General features: G+C 27.7%; 1 protein-coding gene across 6 annotated transcripts; it reads right to left on the reverse strand.

Moving 5' to 3' along the window:
• Window positions 1-493: 493 nt before the first annotated feature.
• Window positions 494-25983, reverse strand: LOC111625982 (beta-1,3-galactosyltransferase 1-like). 6 transcript variants are annotated; one of them, XM_023369245.1, is made up of 3 exons: window positions 25809-25983; window positions 4506-4740; window positions 494-2172 (listed from the first exon to the last, which is right to left on the reverse strand). In XM_023369245.1, the coding sequence occupies exons 2-3, from the start codon at window positions 4587-4589 to the stop codon at window positions 1165-1167; spliced, it is 1092 nt and encodes a 363-aa protein (XP_023225013.1). In that variant the 5' UTR covers window positions 4590-4740; window positions 25809-25983; the 3' UTR covers window positions 494-1164. The 6 variants fall into 6 exon arrangements, with proteins under 6 accessions (XP_023225013.1, XP_023225018.1, XP_023225016.1 ...); XM_023369250.1 differs by lacking the exon at window positions 4506-4740 and adding an exon at window positions 10391-10489 and having other exon boundaries at window positions 25809-25980; XM_023369248.1 differs by lacking the exon at window positions 4506-4740 and adding an exon at window positions 13941-14073 and having other exon boundaries at window positions 25809-25980.

Here is a 25983-nt window from a genome sequence, read left to right on the forward strand (position 1 = left end):
AAATGTCAAATATTTCATTTCTACAAGACCACACCTTATCGATACAGGAAATACGGCTCAATGTAATCTCCATTCTGAAGGTGTGTTCAACGAGAGACCTTAATTGATCCTCTATGATGCTCTTCGCATGCAGTGCTTTTTAAGATTACCAACTTTGGAAAATGTTCTCGATAAATCACATTTAAAATACCCCCCAAAAATATCGCACGGGTTACACAACTGGCAGCGCCAAAAGTGCCGTATTGGCGAGTTGTGCGCTATTAATGAAAATGTCTTCGGCTTTGTCAAATGCCAACATATTTGGACTGCCAAACATCTCTAAACAAGATAAATGAAGTTACTGTATAAAAACATAAGCATTAAAAAGATTAATATTTTATTGTGTTAGACAAAATAACTAAACTGTATATTACAATTAATTTATCATGCATTAAAAATGTCAGTCTGCAGTTTAGAATTTCGTGTAGGTTTATATGCAATAAACGAACAACAATTGTATTTGTTAACATCTCATATTTTCTAAATTTAAATGGTACAACTTTTTCTACCATAATCTTATGGCCAAGAGGATTTTTATATGTAATATAGAATTACAACGTATTATATACATAACATTTCATAACCTCACAATATCATAAGGCATAAACCATAGCTGAAATTGCAATAAAGCTTTCAACATGCATTATATTCTAGCGAAAACCGAATTTCATTCATAATAGTCATATTATCTTCATTTATATTTTGCACATGTAGGCACTGTATAATCACAGAGTCTTACTTTACGTATGCATAGTAAATAAAGATAACAATTTCTATATATGTTAGAACTAGTAACTAGTTAAACGTAGATTTTTCATAAAGTTACAATTACATACATTAAAATTTACTTTAAAAGTTATTGCTTGAAGAGTTTTATTCTATTTAGGCACTTGATATTTGTATGTAACTCAAAGTACTGCCTTCATCCTAGCTGTAACTTTTTAATTCCCTTCTCTATGCTTAGATTTTAACCTCTTTCAGATCATCTTCCATGCCATTTCGAAAGACTTGTTTTATATAAAAGAATACAATCATTTTTGTATAGAGAACAGGAACATTGGAAGTATGATATGACAACAACGTTTAGTTGAGTATTTTACGTACTATTTACAGCAAATGTATTTATCACCTCCAATATATCCATTGCGACCACCAATAACACAACAAAGATGAATCGTGAACTTTAGTCCAAATGTAATAAAGTTCTTCAGGAGACATTCTATGAGTTGCATACATTTTGCGAAAAAGACAAGGATCGTTTCGAATTTTAGTGTATGTAAACATGTCATGCCCTTCCAGAAACAATCCCGTGTCTTCAGAACAAATTCCAGTAATGTATACATCTTCCATACGTATGAATGGTTTGCGGAAAGAATTTCGATACAATATTTCTATAGCATGTTTTCCCATTACATAACCGGGACCAGCTAAATAATTTGGATACACTGTTTTAGGATACTCTGCCAAAGGCATGTACCATTTAGAATCAGTATCTTTCACAGGCTTTGCAGAATATACTTTAACTCCCATTAATAATCTAGGCTTTGAAACTTTACTTAAATACCGAATTATGTTCGGGACATGAAGAAAGACGTCGTCATCAACTTTCATTACGTAACGAGCGCGTTGACAATAATTAATCACCCATTTTAACAACAGGACGGATTTTAATGTCAAGTTGTGATAACTTTCCATAAAATCGTACTGGATGATATCTGCGTACTTACGGCTTTCTTCATCCAGAGCATTGTTAAATATAGTATCATTGGTTTTTCCAACCAAAAATAAAACCTTAGAATTTCCCGATTTAACAGCATCTTGAGACCACGTATCTCTGATAGCTTTTCTAGGTATGAAATTAACTAATGATGAGCACACAATAATGACTAGAAGAGGACTATCTTGGCAAGGTGCAGTGGGACTTAGAATAGGTACAGTTTTGGGGGACTGAATTATATTCTGATAATCATTTCTGTGAACAATCCAGTTATAAATAAGAGTAAGATCAAAAGGTGAATCTGTTGACTGAACTTCGTAGTAATTATTTAATATGTAATATATTAGAATCCATGAGGATAACAAAATTCCGCTGACAGTAATCCAACGTCGCCGCATCGATTCAAACAATGTATTCTGTAAAATAAAAAAAAAACAATTATTAATAAAGGAAAAAGCAAAATAAAAATTTAACATGATTTTAACATTTAGTACAACCTTGTAAAATATCAAATTTTTAAAAAATTTAAAAGTATTTAAATGAATAATTTCAATTCTAAAGCACGACCTATATTCTACAAAAGAAAACGAGTTTGATAACTTGACCTTGAAAAGATACTGCATACACTGAAGAATATTGACCTTCTTAGAAGAATTACACTACTAATACAGTGCTATCGCGATTTACATCCGTGGAATGTGCATCCGCGGTTGCATCCATGGAATGTGCTCAAATCAAGAACAAATATTTTTCCAAATAAGGTACAGTATTTCCATAGAATACGTCGAGTATGCATTCGTGTACAATAATTTTCCCACTTTTTATCCAGTTAATATTTTTTTTAGTAATTACAATTTTAAAAAAGAAATATTAAAAATTCATATTTGAAATACTATGTATGCGCACCAGTGGCTAAGTACAGTACATTATATATATTAAAACACGACACTTTTAGTTAGTCGTGAATTCGCGCTTGAATATGCATGATATGAATTAATAAAAATTTTTATAAATTTTATATTTATAAAAAAAATATACACTGTTTAACATACATACATGTTTGACACTACGGATCAAAAACATATATGATTTTGTTAATACGTGTGTTCTCTCTTTATGTACGAGTGTTAGTGTGCGTGTGCTTTTTATATATGGTGTGGGGGCACGATTTTGTTTACCCTGTTTGAAGCTTAACGCCTGTGCTTTCGAAAATTTGCAGGAAAGTTTGTGTATTAGAAAGATTCATGCTATTAAATTTCGGTGGTTTAAGGTCGACGGGGTGGGGAGATAGAGTGGTTGTGTGTCATATCTCGAGTAAGGTGGACTTAATGACGATTTTATTCGTTATTAGCATTTACAATTTTTTTATAAAGCCCGTCCCTACTCTCAAAATTAAGCTTACATTTTTAATTATTATAAAATGGCAGAAACAGTTTTTTTAATGAATTATAACAGATAGCGCCACCAGAATTTTAAATGTTACCGGAAAAGTTAAGCAATTCGTTGCTGAATTTTTTTTTACATTTAAATAGATCAAAATTACATTTTTAGAGTCCCCGTTTCGATTAATGGAAAATGGCAAAGTTTTATCAAAATCGATCCATTAAATTTTGAGAACGAACTCTATTCTATAAGCCCATACAAGACGTGCTAGCGACCGTGAAACATCACACGACAAAGTCGCGCGATTCATGCGATATCACTTTGTCGCGCGTGCTCGTGAAACGACCTTATATCCCGAAAACAAACCCCCATTTTTTATTGCATTTTTGGATTCCGCATCGCAATTAATGGAAAATGGCAAAAGTAAGAAGCAGCTCCACTTCAAAGATGGATGTAAAGTAAAGCCTGGGTCTAACGAAGGCGCTTCATTGTGCAATACAGATAAACAGATAAAAACACACTGTTTTCAAATTAGAAGACAATTAATTATATTACAATTTACACAGATTTGTATTGTAGAAGTTGATTAGTCATTGAGGTTTCTCTTTCGATTTCTCGATCAACTTTATTCGTGTTAATATTTTGCATATAATTTTTAATATTTAAGTAAAATTTCTTAACAAAAGTTGAATCATAAAATAGAGAAATAAGCCAAGTATATCACAACAATGTGGTATTCTTTTCTGAGACAGTTAAAAACATTTTCGACATAGAATTCACAATGTTTTTTTTTATTTATTTTTTTGAATATTTTACTAATTGAATATCATTAAGTTGAAATTATGTTGAAAAAAGTGAAGTACAATTCAATTTTTTTCATTTCTTTTTAATATTGAAAAACTACTACGGGAAATGTCTTTTAGATATAAATTTATATGTACTGACCGAAATAAATTGAAAATACAAATACAGTAATAAAAAAATCGAACAATTTCCTGCAGTAATTTCCATTTCGATTAGAATTGTAATAAGTTAAAAAGGTAATCAACTGCAAGATTACGAAAACATTGCGTTATTAAAAATAAATACATTATAAGACAGATAATTTAAAATTTATTTCAATTACAGAATTTCTTGGGGAATTTATCCAGTCCGTTATGTACGATTATTATTTTAAAAAATAAGCTATAAACTACTTGTATAAACTTTAAAACTTATGAAAGTAAATAATGATGCATTTAATGATAATTTGCTTTTTCCTGGATAATTTATTAAAGAAAAATAACCAACTATTACTTAATCGCCTGTTGCTTTTTCACTTCAATAATACCGAATAAAACTAGAAATACACTGTATATAGGCTTACATGCTCTTCTAAATCAGTGACGAGCAAACTTTTCCGGATGCAGGCCACAAGTGAACTTCGCAGGCTTCCGGCGAGCCTATGCATTTTTTTTTCCTTACGGAGTTGCAGGCTTTAAGCTAGCAGCTCCCTAAATCCTTTCCTAGAGTAAGTCGATTTCCACCATTTCTGGAGAATTTTTCCGGGTATCTCAAATAGTAAAAACTTCGTAAAATCTATTGTTTCCATTCCGCACCACCTATTTAAAAATTTCTGGTTCAGCTATGGGCATACAGTACTTCATTTCCGCAATACACTAGATACTAAAGTATAAGCTAATGATGTGCAAAATAATAATGTATATTTTATTCTCGTCGTTTCACTGATAGTTTATTCGTGACGAAAATTATTCAAACTATCGCTTAATTAGGGCTGCATAATGGCATAACAAGGAAAATAAAATTTCGTTGTGAAAGCCTTGGGGACCGTATATTAGGACATCACAGGACATGGAACGTTAGTGTTATGAATCATATGCGTAATTTACTATAGGAAGAAGAGGCGTTTTTATACTTTGATGTAATGCTTTATAATAATTCTATTTTCACATCTGACGTATCAAATCATTACAATCCTAATAGATGTGATAATCTAATAGGCTATGATGAAAGCTAACAATTAAACAAAAGTGAAATAATATAGAATAAAATCATAACGATTCAAATAAAATACATAAAACAAATCGAGCATCTTTAAATATAGAAAAATACATCAGACGATTAATACTTTTTTCATGGAAGAGTTAATTATACCGTACTTCGAAAAAATTCAACAGTGTACTTTTATTTTCACTTAAGAATTTTTAAAAAATATATATCTGAAATCTCATTTATTTTGTAAATTTTATATATAAATGTATCCGAAAGATTATTATAATCTAAATATGACTTAAGTACAGTAACTGATGTTTTATTTCTATTTGTTTTATTTCTATTTGTTAAATCATAAATTATAACAACGCGTTAGTTTTAGTTACTGGCACTTCTATACAAAGAATATTTGCGTTTACAATTAAGCAGCTGTAGATATCAAAAATAGAAATTTGCTGGTAGAATAAACATTTGAAACGTGAAAAGCAAATAGGTTATATATGGAAGTGTTATTATATTCTATTTTAAAAACATATCCCGAAGATTTAACAATTAACTTCACGCGGATTTTTTTAACACAAAAAGGTTTTACATTTCATAAAAATTTCGTTGAAAAAAAAATTTAATCGCTCGAAAATTCTAAATTCTTTTAATTAGAAAACATTATAGATTTTTAATTTACTCTTTAAATTCTTTTTCAAAAATATTTATATCTTCTGAAACTGTTCTGTCTACTTTTCAAACTAACGTCTACGAATAGTTATGAATAATTTGTGCTATTATCTGATTAAATAATGTAATTTAATGTTTATTGTTTTAAATTGTATCACCAATTAAAAGTTTTATATAATAGACCTAACTCATGTAAAAGGTGATGATAACTTCCTTATTACAAAAATTCTCTTTCAGAATAATAATAATTATAATAAACATCTTTAAAAACAAAATTTTTAGCTATTTGATTAAATTGTAATAAGTTTTTTAAAAAAAATCAAATCGTTAATATTAAAAATTAAAAAACAGATTAATAACTGTTTTTTTTTTTTTTATTTCATTTCTCCCAATACTAAGAATAACTAAATAAATCTATGCGGAAGGAAGGCACTTGATTACAGTGGGTTTAGGACAGAACAGTTTAAGATTACACAGGCCTGTTAAAATTTCCCATTAAAAATATTTTGTTCCTTACAACGAATTTTTAAAAATAAGAATATTATTCATAGTTGCATTTAAAAACTCTGGATTCTAAAAATCTGGATTTATTCCGAGATTTTTTTTTTGTCAGCAAACAAATTATACCCAGCGATTTCAACAAAATAATAATATAACTGAAAATAAACTGAAAAAAGTCACTAAAAATCATTACTAATTGTAAAAAACTACAGATTTGGGAATTTAAAAAAAATATATATTTTTACGTTTTATTAAAAATATAATTTTATTAAATTTAAACATGCAATCGCAATCTAACGAATAATTTAATTCCTTACAAAATACTATAAGACGGTAATTAATTAGTAAATTAGTAAACAGTTAAGAGGTTTCCTATTAAAATGTTAAAATGAGTCTAAGTACAATACTTAGACAATCACAAACATGGGAAATAAAATACAACAATGTATCTGGATACCATTTATTGTTAAATTATAAACACACATTAATAAAAAAAAGTTACGCACCCAGATAGAATTGTCCGATTACTGCAAAACTCCGCATACAGCTATATATCAGACAGGCAATAACCACTAGGACGACCTTAAAATCTCTATCCCAGTATCTTAAAGAAAAGGACCGAAGATGCTCACTGTGTTCAGAATTTTTCAGTACCTGTTATCGGGAAGTCTTCAAATGCCAAGCACATCTAGAAGTCAGACGTTCACTGTTGACATAGTTTGAGAAAGGACCGCATCACAAAGCAGAGGCAAGCGGGATAGTCTAAACGATCTCAATCTGGACCATTCAGACTTGACTAAGGTGATGTTTGCGCCGTAGATATACGAGGGTACACATTCGGCGGACCATCAAACGGATTACCAGTAGAGATAATCGTCTGAGGTAAGAACAGTTGATATGGCTTTCTCAACCATCCAGAAACAGGTGGAAGCCTCCTTAACACTCCAACATCGAACTATTGCAAATGAAGACCATCGCCTTCGTTTAAAACGGTGTCCTGTGGACTGCAAACCGGCAGAGTTTTCTTTAGTGACGAATCCTGGTTCTATTTGGGAACGGACAACTATATGGAGGACCATTGATAAGTCTTGAAATTAGCGCTTCAATCCCGCCTTTATTATTAAGTGGCACATTGCTTCCATTGCTGGCGTTTTGGTCAAAGTCAATCGAACATCCCTTAGTAGTAATACGAAGGATACTAACGAAACAGTCGTGTAAGTTTAGAAAATCCTCAGGTATTGTTTGCAGCTCTGTCGTGAAAAAGCAATCATTTTCCAGCAAAAAAATTGGCTGCACACAGTAGGGTTTTCCAGTAATCACACTTCCTTAATCTGCCCAATCTGCAAATGAAACACTAACTTTGGCTGTCTACGAATGCGAGATCTGGGACGGTAGTTGCAACATGCATGAAAAAAAATCTGTCGTAGGATAACATGTACGCGTATACCTCCATGCCAGGCCTCATTGCAACACGCATCCAACCAAAGAGGTTGTACAAGGAACTAAAAGGAACGTTTAGTTTAAACAGTATAGTTGTTCTACAAGAAATTGTCCCTTTGCTGTAATACTCTATCTTCATTGGATTCCAACGCTTGCTTCTTGTTGTGTAACTTTTGTCAATGCTGTAATTCAGCTTTTGCCAACTGATGAATCATAATAAATTTCAGATATGAAATATAATAATCATAATAAATTTCAGATATGTTTTATTATTATTATATGTTTTATTACTTTCCCAGCTGTTAACGGATATATATGTAAATTTAATATAGAGAAAAAAAGGAATGTTGATCCTCCCTATTTTTGCATTTTCAACGTTTTGGCTTTCCAGGAGCCTAAAAGTATTTAAAAAAAAAAAACTCTTAAAAATTGTGTATGCATGTGTCGGCGTCTATTTTGCATTATCTCAGGACTGGATAAAATCAAAAATTTTGAAACTTCGCGGAGGGGGTATTTCTAAGAATGGGGAATCAATACAACAGGACTATTAGATTTTGTTAATTAAAAAGTCATGCAGATGGGAGATATAAAAAAAAAAGTCGTGTTATATGTCGTGTTGATATCAGACTTAAAATTACTCATTTGCATTTACAATTTTTCTTAAACTCATCTCTAATCCTTAAAATTAAGCCTTTTGCCTTCATATAAATAATACTATAAAAATTATTTTAAAATAAAATCTCATAACAGATGGCGCCACACACAATCTCACTTTTGAGCTAGTATTAGTGTGCTTTAAACTTAAATTTCTCTAATTAAAAAAAAAAAAAAAAAAGCAACTAACAAAAGAACTCTTAAATTTTATATCTTAGTACAACTGTAAATTATTGGAATTGCTTCCTGGTCCTCTTAACTTTTGGTTTTGCCGTAAGTTAGAAACCAAAAATCGGGTCTGAGGTAGCATTTTGGTAAAATTTGATATTACTCAGCATTAGATGTGTTTTCAAGAGCTACTGCCTCAATAATTCATAATTCCATAAAAAGTAATTTAGTTAGAATTATTGAACATTTTTTATCATCTGTTCACCCAATCGTATTTGATTTGTATATCTCAACTAATTACTTAGATAATCGGAATATTTTTCAATAGAAATATTTAGATTTTTCGGAATTTGTCCCTATGGCATATGTTCCGATAACATGTCGAGATAATCTAATCAGAATTTTTATAACTATTGACAAATGGAAGAGATGGGACGAATAGACGATAGTTATTCGTCGGCAATATGCTAGAATATCAAAAGGGTGCCAATAATAAAGATTATTAAACAACGCATATTTAAAATGTAAGTACAAAGTTTCACTAATGATTATTTTAAAATATCAGAAGACAAATCCTTTCATCCATTAAAATGAAGTTTATCACTATGAATATTCACTCTTGAGATAGTGGAGAAAATGTTAAAGAAAATACTTTATATCTAAACAATGTAAATCATTATCAGTAAGAAATGTTAAGAATAAACTGTGGACATGATAAGATTGAAAACTGCTACATTAGAGATTATAGTTTAAGCATAAGTCATTTGATTATACCTAAGTTTCACTAGAATTTGGTTTATGCCAATACTTTTCACTGTTTAGAGAAATAATTTCATTTGAACTTTTAACTAAATTTGGCATGGGGCCCTTTCAAAACACGTAAAAATTTAGTACCCAATTCGCCACAACGGTATTTTTGGCGCTGTAAGTAATAAACATTATTTGTATAAAGACACTTCAGAGAATACTGCTCAATGTGTTCTATATTCTAAAGATTAAAACCTGAAGGAGATAAACAATGTATTCAACAGCCGACAATCACTGATTTTGTATAGTGTTCTCAACGTACTGTCAAGGTTATCAAATTTGCAACATGCCCACAATAAAATACATTTTTTAGGTGTCCCGACAAACAAAATCGCTTTTCGTTGCTTGAAGCGCGGAAAAGTGCCACAGTGGTGAATCTTTCGTAAAATACAATTTGTCTTTAGCATAAGAAAATGTCATCAAATTTAGTTGCATTTGGACTTCTAATATACATCTCTAGAAAGTGTTTAATAGGATATTTTAATTACAAATCACCCGGTACATAACAAAAATTACATTTAGAAAAGTTTTAAATGTAGAAAGAAGAATTTTTTTCAATGTAGTTAAAACACTAATTCTAAGGATGCGAACAAGCGTTTAATTTAAATAGCTTTTATTTAAATTATTTAAACGGAATCTATTTAAATTTTTATTTAAGTTTTCAATAGGTATTGATTTTATGTAAACAAAAACAAACATTTAATTAAAATTAAATTGGATTTTCAAGAAATCCTTTTCACACAACAAAACAAACAGAATTTTTGAAAAATTCAAAGTAAATACTATTCCAATGTATTTGAAATTTTTTTGAAAATTTCTATAAAATATTAAACGTGAATATATTGTATAAAAATGTAGTTAAATATTTTTACACGCCCACCAAATCATTCCGACTGCCAGAACCGTGGAGGGAGGGAGCCGAGGATTTTCGAATACTTAATTTATAGGGGTAAAAACGACTATTTCCTAATATTATTCTCACTAACAATCTTTAAGACTATTAATAAAGAAACTTACATTCTACGTATTTCATTTTCTTAGAAATAGGGAAGAGGCCAACTCTACTCTTGGGCTTCACATCAAGCTTTCGATAGCCCTTCATACTGATTGGATGGCCTTGAAGTATTTAACAAAATAGAAAAAAATGAAATTTGAGAGAATAAATATTTCAATAATACAAAGAATGTAAAAGGATCATATGAAATTGTTTCGTGTTTGGTTAACGCAATTTCTTGATTAATAGCCAACGAAAAGATATCAGTTACACGTGATATGGATTAATCTGATACACCTGTGGAACACTTATAAAAGACAGCAGCTGTTACAACACTTAACATTTTTAGATAAAGTATTTAAAGTAGCTAAAATAAAATGATCAGAAATTTTTTTTTAAAATCAATAATCACACGTTATCTTTCAAATTTTATTTAAATCTACACATAATTAAAAGATACATTACGCTTAAAAAATCATGTTTAATAAATCTGTGCGCTTAAAATTTGAAGTGTTTACGATTTAAAGTGATTCATCGGCTAAGAAAAATAATTAAAATTTTTCTTTTAATTAACGTTAATTAAATCGCACGACATCAAAAACATTTTTTCAGATTTTAGCATTTATAATTAAAATTCGAGGGAAAAAAATTTAAATTGTTATTAAAAAATTTTATTATTTTTTAATTAAAAATTAATTAAAAACGATAAGAAATGTTATTAATCTTAATTATAAAAATAAATATTCCTTTTTTTTTCATAAATTCAGTTTATTACAGGTTATATTCAGAATTAAAATTCAATAAATTAGGTTTAATGCTTAAAATTAATAAACAGAAATCAAAAGTAAGTAATTAATTTGAATAATTTATAAAAAAAAAATTCCATAAAATTAATTAGAAAATTTTCTAACGATCTTGAATAAATTTTCATACAAAACAATTATTAACAACTCACTTATAATCACGATTACAATAAATAAAATAAAAAGTATTTTCAAAGATATTATCCAGATAATAAACAATTACCATTTGTAGGTATTTAAATTTTCCTTAAGAACAAATCAATTTAACGATTTCAATCTCTCGTCTCTCTTTTTTAATGTTATATTATTAAAAAGAAACACTAGATATAATCCGTGTGGATGCTTATATTGAGTTCCTAAAATAAAATTTCCTAAATTAGTAATTAAATCACAATCAATACATCAAAAATATAAAATTTAATTAGTTATAATATTTATCTATAAAAACTATAGGAAAACTATGATTAATTTCTGTTATTTGCTATAATTAACATTATTTTCAGTAGTATATTGAACCCTTTATGAATTAATCAAAATGTGAGAGATTTAACAATAAAACTATTATTTTACTCAATTTTTAAAAAAATCTAATTTATGAAATCTTTGTGATCATACTAACAGGATGACACCATAGAATTTCATCGACATATTCGAAAATTTTTGATTTGACGCGATTTATTCACATTATTCGCATTAAAATACTTTACAGTTTGCTAATAACTAAACAAGACTGAATTATCTGTAAAATGTACTGTACCTAGGAATCGTATTATTTTAAGTATATAAAAGTTATTGAACAATGAGTTTTGATTAACTTACATATAAAAGAACTGTATAACTTGTAGTCTATAAAGGTCAATCCTATCTGATTCAAAATTTTGGCTAATAACCAAAATTTTAAAACCAAAATGATATTCAAATCTTTTCTATACCGTGTCGAATAAATGGATTATAGTATAAGTATTTGAAGTTTACTAAAAATCTGCGAAATTCGCGAATGTAATTTTATGTAATTCCGAAGAAACAATGATGCCGTACCAAACGAAAGATCTTCCTTTCACCGGCATCTTTAATACAATAAGCTGGGTACATTTTGAGATATTTTCCGAATATGTGGATATTTCAGAATAACTATTTATATACCTATCACCTTACTAGCAGAGGTTTATTGCGATCGCACAAATATAATACTGTACAAGCTAAATTGCTTCATCTGCATGTACAGAATCGCAGAAGCAAGAATGACTGCACACCAAGAGGAGAAGTGGCGCTAACTTAGAACTTTTTGAAAATTGTCGTATAGTTTAAGCTGTTCTTTAGCTACTGATCTTAATTTAGATTTTTTATTCTAATATTTTCCTAATGTTTGATTTTAAACGAGAACATACAGTAACAGATAAATTAAATCTACATCTTTATTTACAAAACATATAGGATAAAAAGATTCAAAACGTCTCTGATGAACATGTTATTGAAATACCCTAAAAAAAATAGTTTGTTAAATTTACGTTTACTATTATGCACTTATTAGGCTGCAAATTGAAAAAATTATAGACCTATAAATTCCCATTTCACTGTCGTCCGTCTGCCTGTCTTTCCTTAATCTCGAAAACGGAGTTATACAGACGAAATCCGAAACCAAACATGGAAACCTTAGGGGCAAGAGGCTTTGATTAACCATATACGGACTTCTGGTTGGACCAGAAGAAGGTTACATTATTTTCAATTCAAAAATTTCCCGAAATGACCGGCACGACTCCATTGTTAAAAGGAAAAGTATGATGTACAGGAGCAAGCAACTACTAATTTGAGATGGAGAGTTATCAGTTATCTTCCAATATAGATACGAGTTCCCTGTTTTAATATATAATGACTATTATTATTATTATTATTATTATATGAAAAACGTATCCGTCACACGATAGCCAAATGCCTGGTGCTAATACTTGAAGTTCAATGTAAATAGAAGAAAAAAAAACAAAATTATGTCCTTATTGTTTTACATTTCTACGAATATACTGTCTAATAGTACTATTAATAAACAAAGTCCATATATACTGGTGTAGCAGAGAGGGAAGACCTTAAATATCTTTAAGCTCTCCTCTCTCTGCTAACAAAAACTACACCAGTATAAGTCCTGTTAATAAACAAAGTCCAAATAGACAGTTTACACACACAATTTCGTTTCTTCTGTTTCTTGTAGTGAAAATCCATCTTTGTTCATATAAAAAATTTGCTCCTTTTTATATAAATTGTGAATTTGATTTTTAAAAGTTTGCGCGCTTCCAATATGTTCATCACTTAAAATTTAAAAATTCAAGTAATAGTAGTTTGAGAGGAAAAATTTTAACGCTAATTCCTATAATATTAATGTAAATTATAAAATTAGAAAAAAGAATAAAGTTTTCTAATTGTAAGTTGCATACGTCCGAAAACTACGCAACAAAATTTAAAAAAAATGCGTAAATTTATGTCTCGCAATAGCTTTGTTTTTCTAATTCATAAATTCAGTTTATTACAGGTTATATTCAGAATTAAAATTCAATAAATTAGGTTTAATGCTTAAAATTAATAAACAGAAATCAAAAGTAAGTAATTAATTTGAATAATTTATAAAAAAAAAATTCCATAAAATTAATTAGAAAATTTTCTAACGATCTTGAATAAATTTTCATACAAAACAATTATTAACAACTCACTTATAATCACGATTACAATAAATAAAATAAAAAGTATTTTCAAAGATATTATCCAGATAATAAACAATTACCATTTGTAGGTATTTAAATTTTCCTTAAGAACAAATCAATTTAACGATTTCAATCTCTCGTCTCTCTTTTTTAATGTTATATTATTAAAAAGAAACACTAGATATAATCCGTGTGGATGCTTATATCGAGTTCCTAAAATAAAATTTCCTAAATTAGTAATTAAATCACAATCAATACATCAAAAATATAAAATTTAATTAGTTATAATATTTATCTATAAAAACTATAGGAAAACTATGATTAATTTCTGTTATTTGCTATAATTAACATTATTTTCAGTAGTATATTGAACCCTTTATGAATTAATCAAAATGTGAGAGATTTAACAATAAAACTATTATTTTACTCAATTTTTAAAAAAATCTAATTTATGAAATCTTTGTGATCATACTAACAGGATGACACCATAGAATTTCATCGACATATTCGAAAATTTTTGATTTGACGCGATTTATTCACATTAAAATACTTTACAGTTTGCTAATAACTAAACAAGACTGAATTATCTGTAAAATGTACTGTACCTAGGAATCGTATTATTTTAAGTATATAAAAGTTATTGAACAATGAGTTTTGATTAACTTACATATAAAAGAACTGTATAACTTGTAGTCTATAAAGGTCAATCCTATCTGATTCAAAATTTTGGCTAATAACCAAAATTTTAAAACCAAAATGATATTCAAATCTTTTCTATACCGTGTCGAATAAATGGATTATAGTATAAGTATTTGAAGTTTACTAAAAATCTGCGAAATTCGCGAATGTAATTTTATGTAATTCCGAAGAAACAATGATGCCGTACCAAACGAAAGATCTTCCTTTCACCGGCATCTTTAATACAATAAGCTGGGTACATTTTGAGATATTTTCCGAATATGTGGATATTTCAGAATAACTATTTATATACCTATCACCTTACTAGCAGAGGTTTATTGCGATCGCACAAATATAATACTGTACAAGCTAAATTGCTTCATCTGCATGTACAGAATCGCAGAAGCAAGAATGACTGCACACCAAGAGGAGAAGTGGCGCTAACTTAGAACTTTTTGAAAATTGTCGTATAGTTTAAGCTGTTCTTTAGCTACTGATCTTAATTTAGATTTTTTATTCTAATATTTTCCTAATGTTTGATTTTAAACGAGAACATACAGTAACAGATAAATTAAATCTACATCTTTATTTACAAAACATATAGGATAAAAAGATTCAAAACGTCTCTGATGAACATGTTATTGAAATACCCTAAAAAAAATAGTTTGTTAAATTTACGTTTACTATTATGCACTTATTAGGCTGCAAATTGAAAAAATTATAGACCTATAAATTCCCATTTCACTGTCGTCCGTCTGCCTGTCTTTCCTTAATCTCGAAAACGGAGTTATACAGACGAAATCCGAAACCAAACATGGAAACCTTAGGGGCAAGAGGCTTTGATTAACCATATACGGACTTCTGGTTGGACCAGAAGAAGGTTACATTATTTTCAATTCAAAAATTTCCCGAAATGACCGGCACGACTCCATTGTTAAAAGGAAAAGTATGATGTACAGGAGCAAGCAACTACTAATTTGAGATGGAGAGTTATCAGTTATCTTCCAATATAGATACGAGTTCCCTGTTTTAATATATAATGACTATTATTATTATTATTATTATTATATGAAAAACGTATCCGTCACACGATAGCCAAATGCCTGGTGCTAATACTTGAAGTTCAATGTAAATAGAAGAAAAAAAAACAAAATTATGTCCTTATTGTTTTACATTTCTACGAATATACTGTCTAATAGTACTATTAATAAACAAAGTCCATATATACTGGTGTAGCAGAGAGGGAAGACCTTAAATATCTTTAAGCTCTCCTCTCTCTGCTAACAAAAACTACACCAGTATAAGTCCTGTTAATAAACAAAGTCCAAATAGACAGTTTACACACACAATTTCGTTTCTTCTGTTTCTTGTAGTGAAAATCCATCTTTGTTCATATAAAAAATTTGCTCCTTTTTATATAAATTGTGAATTTGATTTTTAAAAGTTTGCGCGCTTCCAATATGTTCATCACTTAAAATTTAAAAATTCAAGTAATAGTAGTTTGAGAGGAAAAATTTTAACGCTAATTCCTATAATATTAATGTAAATTATAAAATTAGAAAAAAGAATAAAGTTTTCTAATTGTAAGTTGCATACGTCCGAAAACTACGCAACAAAATTTAAAAAAAATGCGTAAATTTATGTCTCGCAATAGCTTTGTTTTTCTAATTCATGTTCCATTAGAATAACTAGAGAAAATAGCATCCTGTCATCTGCATCTAGCGAAACTGACGCATAGAACTGAATTACAGTTGATTGCTGCTTTTGTATTCACTAAAAATATTTTTATTGCATGACTGACTATTTAAAAAACAAAAATAGTGCCTTCGAATTCAAAGAATCATTGTTTTTCAGAGTTTTAAAATTCCATTGTCATTTCTATCCTCAAATCAACAAGTGAAACACTCAAAATATGGAATTCCCCGTGGAATAAAAGGATGAGCTAGACACAATTTACTTTAAAAACTGCTTTCTATGCATTGAAAGTAATAGACTCTTACTGTGTCGCAAACCAATACATTTCTCATTAACCAACTTCTAAATGTGTTGAGAGAAGGACATTTCCCTACAAATTAAAATTTACTCTTATAGGAAACTTAAAAGGCATTTGTTCTTTGATATTTATGAAGTAATTATGTTTGAATGCTTTACTTTTTAAAAAAACATTTTAAAATTCAATATCAAATTCTTCGAATTATTTCTGTTTCTTCCTTGTGTGGCGAATTTTTATACTATTAAGGTTAGCCTTTATAATAATTGGCACAAAATCGAGTATTCACCGAATAGAATTATCTCAAACAATAAAATTATATTTCTACACACGTTTCAGTTTCAGCACTCGAAAATCACGTGATTTAGTGATACTAAATATCCTTTGCAATGCAATAACGTACATTTAATAAAACTCCGTTCACAACTATTCATGGCGCTTTACAAGGAGAGAGCTACAGTATATATGGGTTTGACTGTATACATATTGCTCATTTCTGTCGCATATAAGATAGCAAAGTTCATTCTACTATCACAAAGCTTTCATTCATATATCCGGAGCTACAGTCGATCAACATCAAAAGACATTTAACTCCCATGAAGAACACGAACTTTCTAAAACTGGTTTTATCTGTGAATGAATAAGCCATAGGCGTAACTACATAAGAAACGGTTGGGTGAGCCTCCGAAAATGTAAATTTGTTTCACAGAATAGGTGGTACATTTTATATATATATCTTCCAAATTAAGTAAACTTCAGAAATATTAATATGCAATTCTAGTTTTTAGTTATGAGGAAACAAACTGTAATTACTTCGTGTAATATTGCAACCGATAGCTTTTGTTCTTATTGTTAATTAAATTTATAAATTTGAATTTAAAAACTAATATTTTTTTATAAATTGAGTAATTTGTTTATACTAATTTATTTTTAACATCGTAATTATATAAAATAAATTGGATTTGTCTTTAAAATAAAAGAAATTCCAATTAAAAAAAAGACACATGCAGAAGTGTTGAATCCTAGTAGAGGATAATTCGATTAAAAATGGCTACGAAGAAATAATTATTATTATTCCTTATTATTATTATTATTAATATACATTTAAATTAATAATTGTTATATTTTAAATTAATTTAATATAAAAACAAGTTAAGAAAAATAATTAAATCAAGCATTGATTTTTGTTTTAAAACATGATGGAAAGAATTTAAGAATTCGAATTTTTCTTTTAGTCCTTAACAAAATGCAAATTTTTATTTTACATTACGCCTTTATAATAATTCTAATTGTTTCGATTATTCGTAGAAGTTTATAAATTAAATATTTATTTAACATAATCCCTTGATTATGAAAAGTCATACAATCAAAAAAGAATTAATTAGCGTGATATTTATGTAATTAAATTTAAAAGTTAAAACAGATTTTACTTTTTTTATTTGATATTTAAAATTGATAAAATGAATAGCAACTTCTTGGTTTATTCACCAAATAAGTTGTTATTCATTTATCAAATTTTTTTTCAGGGTGCAGTTTGTTTCCGGATTTTCTTACGAGGAACTAACAGTTCTCAGTATGGAGTAAGCGAATTTTATATATATTATAATTATTAATGTATTTTATATTGATATATGTATTTAATTAAATAGGAATATATGAATATAAAATACATTAATATCTTAAATTTATAAGTAATAAATATGTAAATTATCCTACAACAAATATAACATGCATGACGTTTGAATTCTTGATTTATCTTACTGTTTTCCAGCCAAAAAAAATTAAAAATAAAATATAATAAATAAAATATCCATTATATTTAAAAAGTTTCACATTCAAAAATACATCTAAAAACACCAGACAAAATTCAAATAGTAAAAAAAAAAATACCGGATGCGCTCAATGAACCGTGTATTTACTGTACGTTTGAAATGACTGAATGATGCAATATGAAAGGAATGAAGCTTAGTAATAGGCATCCTGAAATTAAGACAGCATTCATAACTTTATCAAGCCAAAAATAATCTGACTAGTTTACTTATTAAGACGAATCTGAGACGTATCATTACTTAAACTATTCTTATTACTCAAAAGGAAAAACTTGGCTTTTTCATATTAACAGGAAAAGTTACATAAAATTTCAAGATTCTCTATAAATAATTACAAAATTTAATTTAAAAAAACCACTATTGATTAAATATATTGGAAAAACAAGTTTTAAAGGATTAAAAACCAAACCATTTAAAAGTATAAAATAAATTATATATATATATTTATCAATATAAAAAAATAACTTTATTACACACATTTTCCCCCCAATGAAGACAGAATATATGATCTATGTAATAGAATACGCACTCAAAATACTATTAATTTTTATTGACCTGAACAGAATGTCGCGTTTTCATAACTTTCAATACAAACACGATGCTGTGGTTTATATCAAATGGCAGAAAACATTTAATTGGCTATTTAGTTTTTAAACTGATTTTATATCTATTACAATTGATTCATTCTAAGTGCAATTCTGAAATTACATTTTAGGAAAAATAAAAAGTATTTTATATACTTGTATATACATATATTAAAATCTTAACTGAATATTTTTGTTATTTGTATAACTTGAATTAAAAAATAATCCTACATAAACGTCTATAATTTAAAAAATATTATTATATATAAACAATGATTTCAACATTAATTTTTTACTTATATAAATGGATTATATAAATCTATAAAATTCATTCAATTCAGTATGTTTTACAGTTAAATTCGTTTCAACTTATTAGAATAGTCTTTAAGAAAAGTATATACTTAACTCTCAATAGATAATTTATACACACGTAAAAGTATATAGATAATAGAAATATCCTGCTTTTAATTATTAATTTTCTAAAGAATAATTTTTTAAAAGAGTATCTTTTGAGTATTTATGATTGAATAAATAAATTATATTGAAAAAAGATCCACTTTGACAACAAGGAAGGAAGCTTGAAAACAAACAAAAGTCGACCTCTATTTTTTTTAGCCTAATTATCACAGAATTCTGAGAAATGTTTTGTAAGAAATTTTGAATGAAATGAAATTTCAGGCAATACAATGAAGAAAACAAACATCAATAAACGAATTATAGCAATTCTATAAATCAAAATGTTGGCATGTAATAGTATTAATCTATTACTATATGACGTCAAATTTCATTTCTATAAAATTATTTGCATAAAAAGTATCAAAAACTTTCGTCTAAAACAAATAAATTTCATATTAAAATCACATTATAAAAAACAAAAGTGATGAGTTTATTTTTAATATTTTAGATAAGAATAATTATAAGAAAATAATAATAATTGAAAACTTCTTTGTTGTTATCCAAGCAATTTTTTTACTTACCTATTTAAATATTAAATGTGTTTACTATAAATAGAAAAATCTTTTACGAATATGCAAATATACATTTTTAAATATTTTTTCCAACTTAAAACTATATCTTCATTATATTTTATAATTTTCAATATTCTTTCTGTATTTTATTGATTTACGAATTCCTTTAGAGAAAAGTAAAGTATTCTTCTAAAATATATGATAAAGAATATGATAAAATTTTACAATAGGTTTCTATGTATTTACAAGTCGTCTAGATAAGATATACGAGATATTTATATAAATACATGCTACATAGAGTTTAAACGTAGTGTTTTTAACGAAATAAATTTGTCAGTACTTATTAAAATATCGACAATTTCATTACATATTTCGTATTGTAAAATATGACGACACACCATATGAAACACACATCAATATTTAATAGAACAATTTATCACAATTACATAACATTTGCATCAATAAAAAATGTTTTAAAATAAATAATAAATACTAATAAATTTACGTAAATTAATAAACCTTTTATTATACAAAGAAAACTTTGAGAGTTGTGTATAAAATCGTACATATTTTTAAACGTGATTTTATGTTTAATCTATTCTAGAAATTGTTCTGAAAATGACTCTCATACATTACATACTTTCAAGGAAAAAAAATTAGAGTTAATTTAAAAAGACCCTTGAAACTTAAAAATATATCGATGTATAATTATGATTTTCTAAAAAAATTCACAAAAATGGCGTTGTATATGTTAATATTTTCAAAATTAACCTGCATAAAAATGGCAAACTAAAAACTACTACTTAGAAAATAAGCCAGACTTTATATAATAAAAATTATAAATAAATATAAATAAGTTAAAATTGAATTGAATATATATATAGGCCTATATATTGAAATCTTGCAATACAAAGTTGAAATTGAATATAATTTTAACTTTATGTATTGCAAGATTTCAATAAGTCATGTATAAAATAATCAAGTGTTTCTGTTATCTATGAATGAACGATATATACGGTATGTACTGTACAGTACTTTTCAATCAATAACTGTTTACATGCAATAATTTTTATTAAAAAAATCCATTAACTTTTAATTTTAAAAGCATGAAAACTTACAATTTTGAGAATTTCTCGGAAAATTATTGATCGATCGATTTCAATCTATAAATAGTGTTTCGATCGTCATCGATTGCCCAATCATATTAAATAACAAACCAACATCGATTATGCAACCATTACAATAAGCGAGAGGACTATCAAAAACAACTATTTGTTTTTTGAATGAATTCTAAGATTACTGTTTAAAAACGGAGACAAATGGAGATTTCTTTGGTCTTATTTTTAACCATTCATTGATATGCTAATTTATTCTACACTTAAAAGCACATTTTTGAAATCAAAAAGCTATTTTAGAGATTATAGATTTTATTCTGAATGCTTAAAAATGCCATAAAATCTCGGGACACTTAACGGCGACTATTCAGATATGGATCATGATATATACAATACAAGGTACAAATTATATAATCTTCTATCGAATGGATGGGAAAAAGTTTCGTGCAGTTTATAACTAATATTTAGACAAATTGACATCCTGTCTGGGTTTATATCATCATTATCCGAGTATATTTCCATTTTAAGTTTGTAATTTACTAACAAAAAGAGTCTGCTGCCTATTGACGGAATACAACTAACATCCATTTCGGATTCCCATTCTATGGACAAACAAATTACAGTAGTAGTTTTCTAGGTACAGCTGCAACTTCTTCACAATGAGCTGATACAGAAAAAACTTATACTGATGAATATCAAAGGTCTCGTCTTCCTTCAGGACACTGCAAGGCGTCAGTGTAACCCAAGTCAAAACCATTGAGGAATTTTATCCCGCCTTTCATACTATTGTCATCTGAATACGCCGCTTCTCATCACTATTTCGAAACAGTGATAAAAGTTTCTTTAAAACTAAGCGTTTTATAGGGATAAATACTTACATCACACAAATTTCTGTATAACTGCATTTATCAGGCGACTTAATTGATTTGAAATAAATTTATCATAACTAGTTCAGATAAAGCAGTTTCCGTTCTTTATTACAAAGTACCTGTATGTTTGTCAATGTCGCAAGACCAAATGGCAACATCTCTCCGATATAATAATCATCATCAATCCTATCATCAATCCATACTTAATTATTAATATTTTTAATTTTAATTCTTAGAACAGTTTAAAGTATTAAAAAAAAGTTATACAGGATTTCATCAATGAAAACGACACACGAGTAAATTAATTGCAAAAAAAACCTTGAAAAAATAAAAACCTCAAGCTAAACGTTTACTTAAGTTTTCTAATTTCCTTTTATGATATTTTCACCTACATAAGTGCTGTATTTTAATGAAAAATTCTCGTGCCAGGAATATAGTTATAATTCCTCATTAATGTTTAAACAAATAATGAAGTATTCTAGATTTAAATTAAGTTAATACGTATGCATATATCGCACAATATTCATTATTTTAAGAATAAATTATCTGGATAGCTGTAAACGGACAACTGCATCAAAAAAAAAAAAATTGGAAAAAATGTGTGTAATAATCAATATTTTTCAATATAAAAATGAAGTATTGGATAGACGGAGATTTCCAATTTATGTGACATTTTAAAAAAATCTCGACTGGCGTGTGTTAAAAACACGTGTCTCGCCAATAGCGATAAAACGAAAGAGAACTTTTCAAAACAATTGACAGCAGGCAGATATTCAATTATATATGTCAGTATTATCGGGTCGAGTTACGATAATCATTTAATACTGCAATCAAATGGTTATCGTGATTGCAGTCAGAATTAACCACAAATCATAAAATAGGGAACAACTTAAAAATTCCAATTAAAAAAAAAAACAATTGAAATTTTGAATATACCTGAAAATTAGCGTATTAGAAAAACAGGTGTGCATTCACTAAATACTTAAAATATTAAAGAATAAAAACGTTCAACCGATTACTTATTCCTAAACTTTTCTAATTAGTTGATTACACTAATAGTATTTATGATTATAGGTCTCGAGATATGGAAATGTAATCAAGCAACCAATAATCCTAACGATACAAGGTCGAATTTCTTAATATACTTGTAAACATAACGGCTGGGGAATTTTGGAGTATGTAAGGCCCAGTCCATAGCCATTCTGCCGCTCCCATTATGGAATTTGCCAAATTCGAGATGAGGCTCCAAGATGATGGCTTCTTGTGCCCACAGGGCAGAAAGGTTTTAAATAAACATTATATACAGCAAGATTTATTCACATCATAATCTCTGCTTATTATATGCATAATTAACCAATATATGCATTTTGTATTATCGAAAAAAAAGGAATATTAAGTCGTTGAAATTAATCAATTCTTTTGATAAAATATGAATTAGTGTTTTAATATTTGAAACTTTACAATGCATGCTTTTAATGTTAGTATTTAGGCTAGAAACCAATAATTCTTCATAAATGTATTCAAATTTTAAAAAATATATTAGTTAAAATCAAGAGAAAATATTAAAAAGGTATTAGAATTATTTTTTTTAAATCTAAAACTCAAATATTCTCAATAAATTAAAATAATAACGATTAGTAAGTCAACATTAAATCACAAATTTAGCATTTATTAAAAAAAACTTAAAAAAATCAGGAAATTAAGTCTAAGTTTAAAATACAGGACGTAATTTATTAATAAGGTTAGCTGCAATTTTTCATTCTAGTATATAAATTCCTATATATAAAAACTAAGTATTTGCATGAAAAAATTAAGCTGAATTCTTATTCAAGGAAAGTTGAATTCGAAATTGCGAAGTAAAACCGAATACACCAAATTATAAATAAAACGTTAAAATAAACTAATCTTAAAATCAGATAAATTAAATTTTTTCAATTTATGCATTTTATTTTAACAACACATTCTTTCCATCGTCATGATTCAACGATCGCATAATGAACTGACGAAATATCATCATGCATCATTGATATGAGAATGAAGCCTCATGGAACAATATGCCAAGAAAAAAATAATAATTCAGTGAACACTCTTGCATTGTTCGAATTGAATTAACTTAAATTTTTTTTAACAGAACTTGCTACATTTATTAAACATAAAACATAAAATTGAGAAATTCTTATAGGTCATAACAAAAAAAATCCATTAGAATCAATCTCAAATGAGTTTTTTTTTTCAAAAAATTAATTATAAATTAAATGACGAATATAAGATTTATACATATCTGATATATAACTAAAAATAATATTTCAATAAGTTATTCATAACGTTTTTAGTGTTGAAAAGTACCTATTTTATTATTCATATAAATATCCTGAAGAACTTGACACGAGAGTTTTGAAATGGTCAAATTTCAGTAAAAAGTAAAAAGACAGACACATTCTATAAAAGATTCATTGGTATAAAGAACTGGAACCTAGCCAAAAATATGGGGTTTGACGATTGCTCTTTTTTTTACAAACATCTCTATGAAAATGAAGTCTAAATCTGCCAGGAACATAGACAGGTTAACCACAATAATTAACTGATACTTATTAACTTTCAATGAAACATAGCTTGCTCAACTGTTCTATAGAAGTTATCCGCAACAATATTTAAGCATTACAAAATCAAAAACAATAGGGGTCAACAGTTTGGTACCATCTTTTATCAACCCCCTTTTCCTACAAATTTACAATATCCTGACTCATACACAACCCTGTGGACTAATAATTTTCAATGAACCTTTTCAATCGACCCCCGAAAATGCCTTATCGATTTCTTTGGGGGCATCTGATCTAAAATGTATAGACTATTCTGTATTCCACTATCATCTTAAAAATTCTTATAATAATGTAAGATAGCGGTATTAACTGGAATCCAGTTTCATTAAAATGGATGACCAAATACAAAGGAATAACAACTAGATTTGGGGAATAGCTTTATGTTAAATTCAAATATTTTTAGTATAGATCTGTACGAGATCATCATATAAAGAAATATTTTCGGTAATTATCAATTATACACAGAATAACGAAGATAAAATTGAAAATTTTTACTATAAAATTAATTTTAATTGAAAATCGAAATGAAACAAACATATTAATATCCAATAAAAATTCTGTTAATATGCAGCAAAAACATCTGAATTAACTGATAAAACTTATTGACTGAAGAAGGGAGAAGAAAGCTTATTTCATTAAGTTAAGCAATAAGGAAGCAAAGTAACTACGAGTAACGGTTATTACAAATTCCTTAATTATGAAATCGCAAAGATAAATTTCATTTGCAACGTTCCCTAACTATACTCTAATATTTTAAAACCAAACAAGTATATTTAAATTGTCTAAATATAATGAAAAATTATGTAAAAAAAAAACATTCAAAAAGCTAAAGTTTTCGATCATAATCATCCTGGAAACATAAATTTACATAGTTTACAGACCGGATGCAATAAATTACCGGAACTGCAACATTTTTTTTTAAAAAAAATTCATTAAAAAAACACAACAAAAGTTTGAAACGATTGATTAATCAAATAAGAAACAGTTTAAATACATGAAAGCATGTTAATTAGTAAAAGAAATTTTTTTTATAAACACAATACTAGAAATTCAAGAATAGTGCAATGCAAATATTTCACCTTGATAAAGAATAGTTAAAATATCGATCAATAAAAGCGTATATATATAATCGATTGATCAATTATAGTTAAGGCAGTCGATTAATTACTATTACACGCGAACGTTTTATTTCATTTCTACATAAAAATTAGTTATAGAAGGCTCGAAAGGTCGGTATATTGTATTAAGTTTTCTGTAACCGATACATCCAGCATTTAATTGGATCGGTAATTAACAACAATGTTTATTGACTTACCGGCGTATTCGGTGACAGAACTGTCCTGCAACATTAGAAGAACTGGCGGGACAATGTGACGCCAGGCAAGACGATTGTCTAGCGGAGTAGCCGACTATACGGGAAAATGTAGGAATTAAACGATGACTAGCTCCCTCTATAAGCGGTCATTATCCTTTATGTACAACCTACGGAG

Source organism: Centruroides sculpturatus, unplaced genomic scaffold, assembly GCF_000671375.1.
Source record: "Centruroides sculpturatus isolate CEXI.00-Female unplaced genomic scaffold, Cexi_2.0 scaffold63, whole genome shotgun sequence".
NCBI lineage: Eukaryota > Metazoa > Arthropoda > Arachnida > Scorpiones > Buthidae > Centruroides > Centruroides sculpturatus.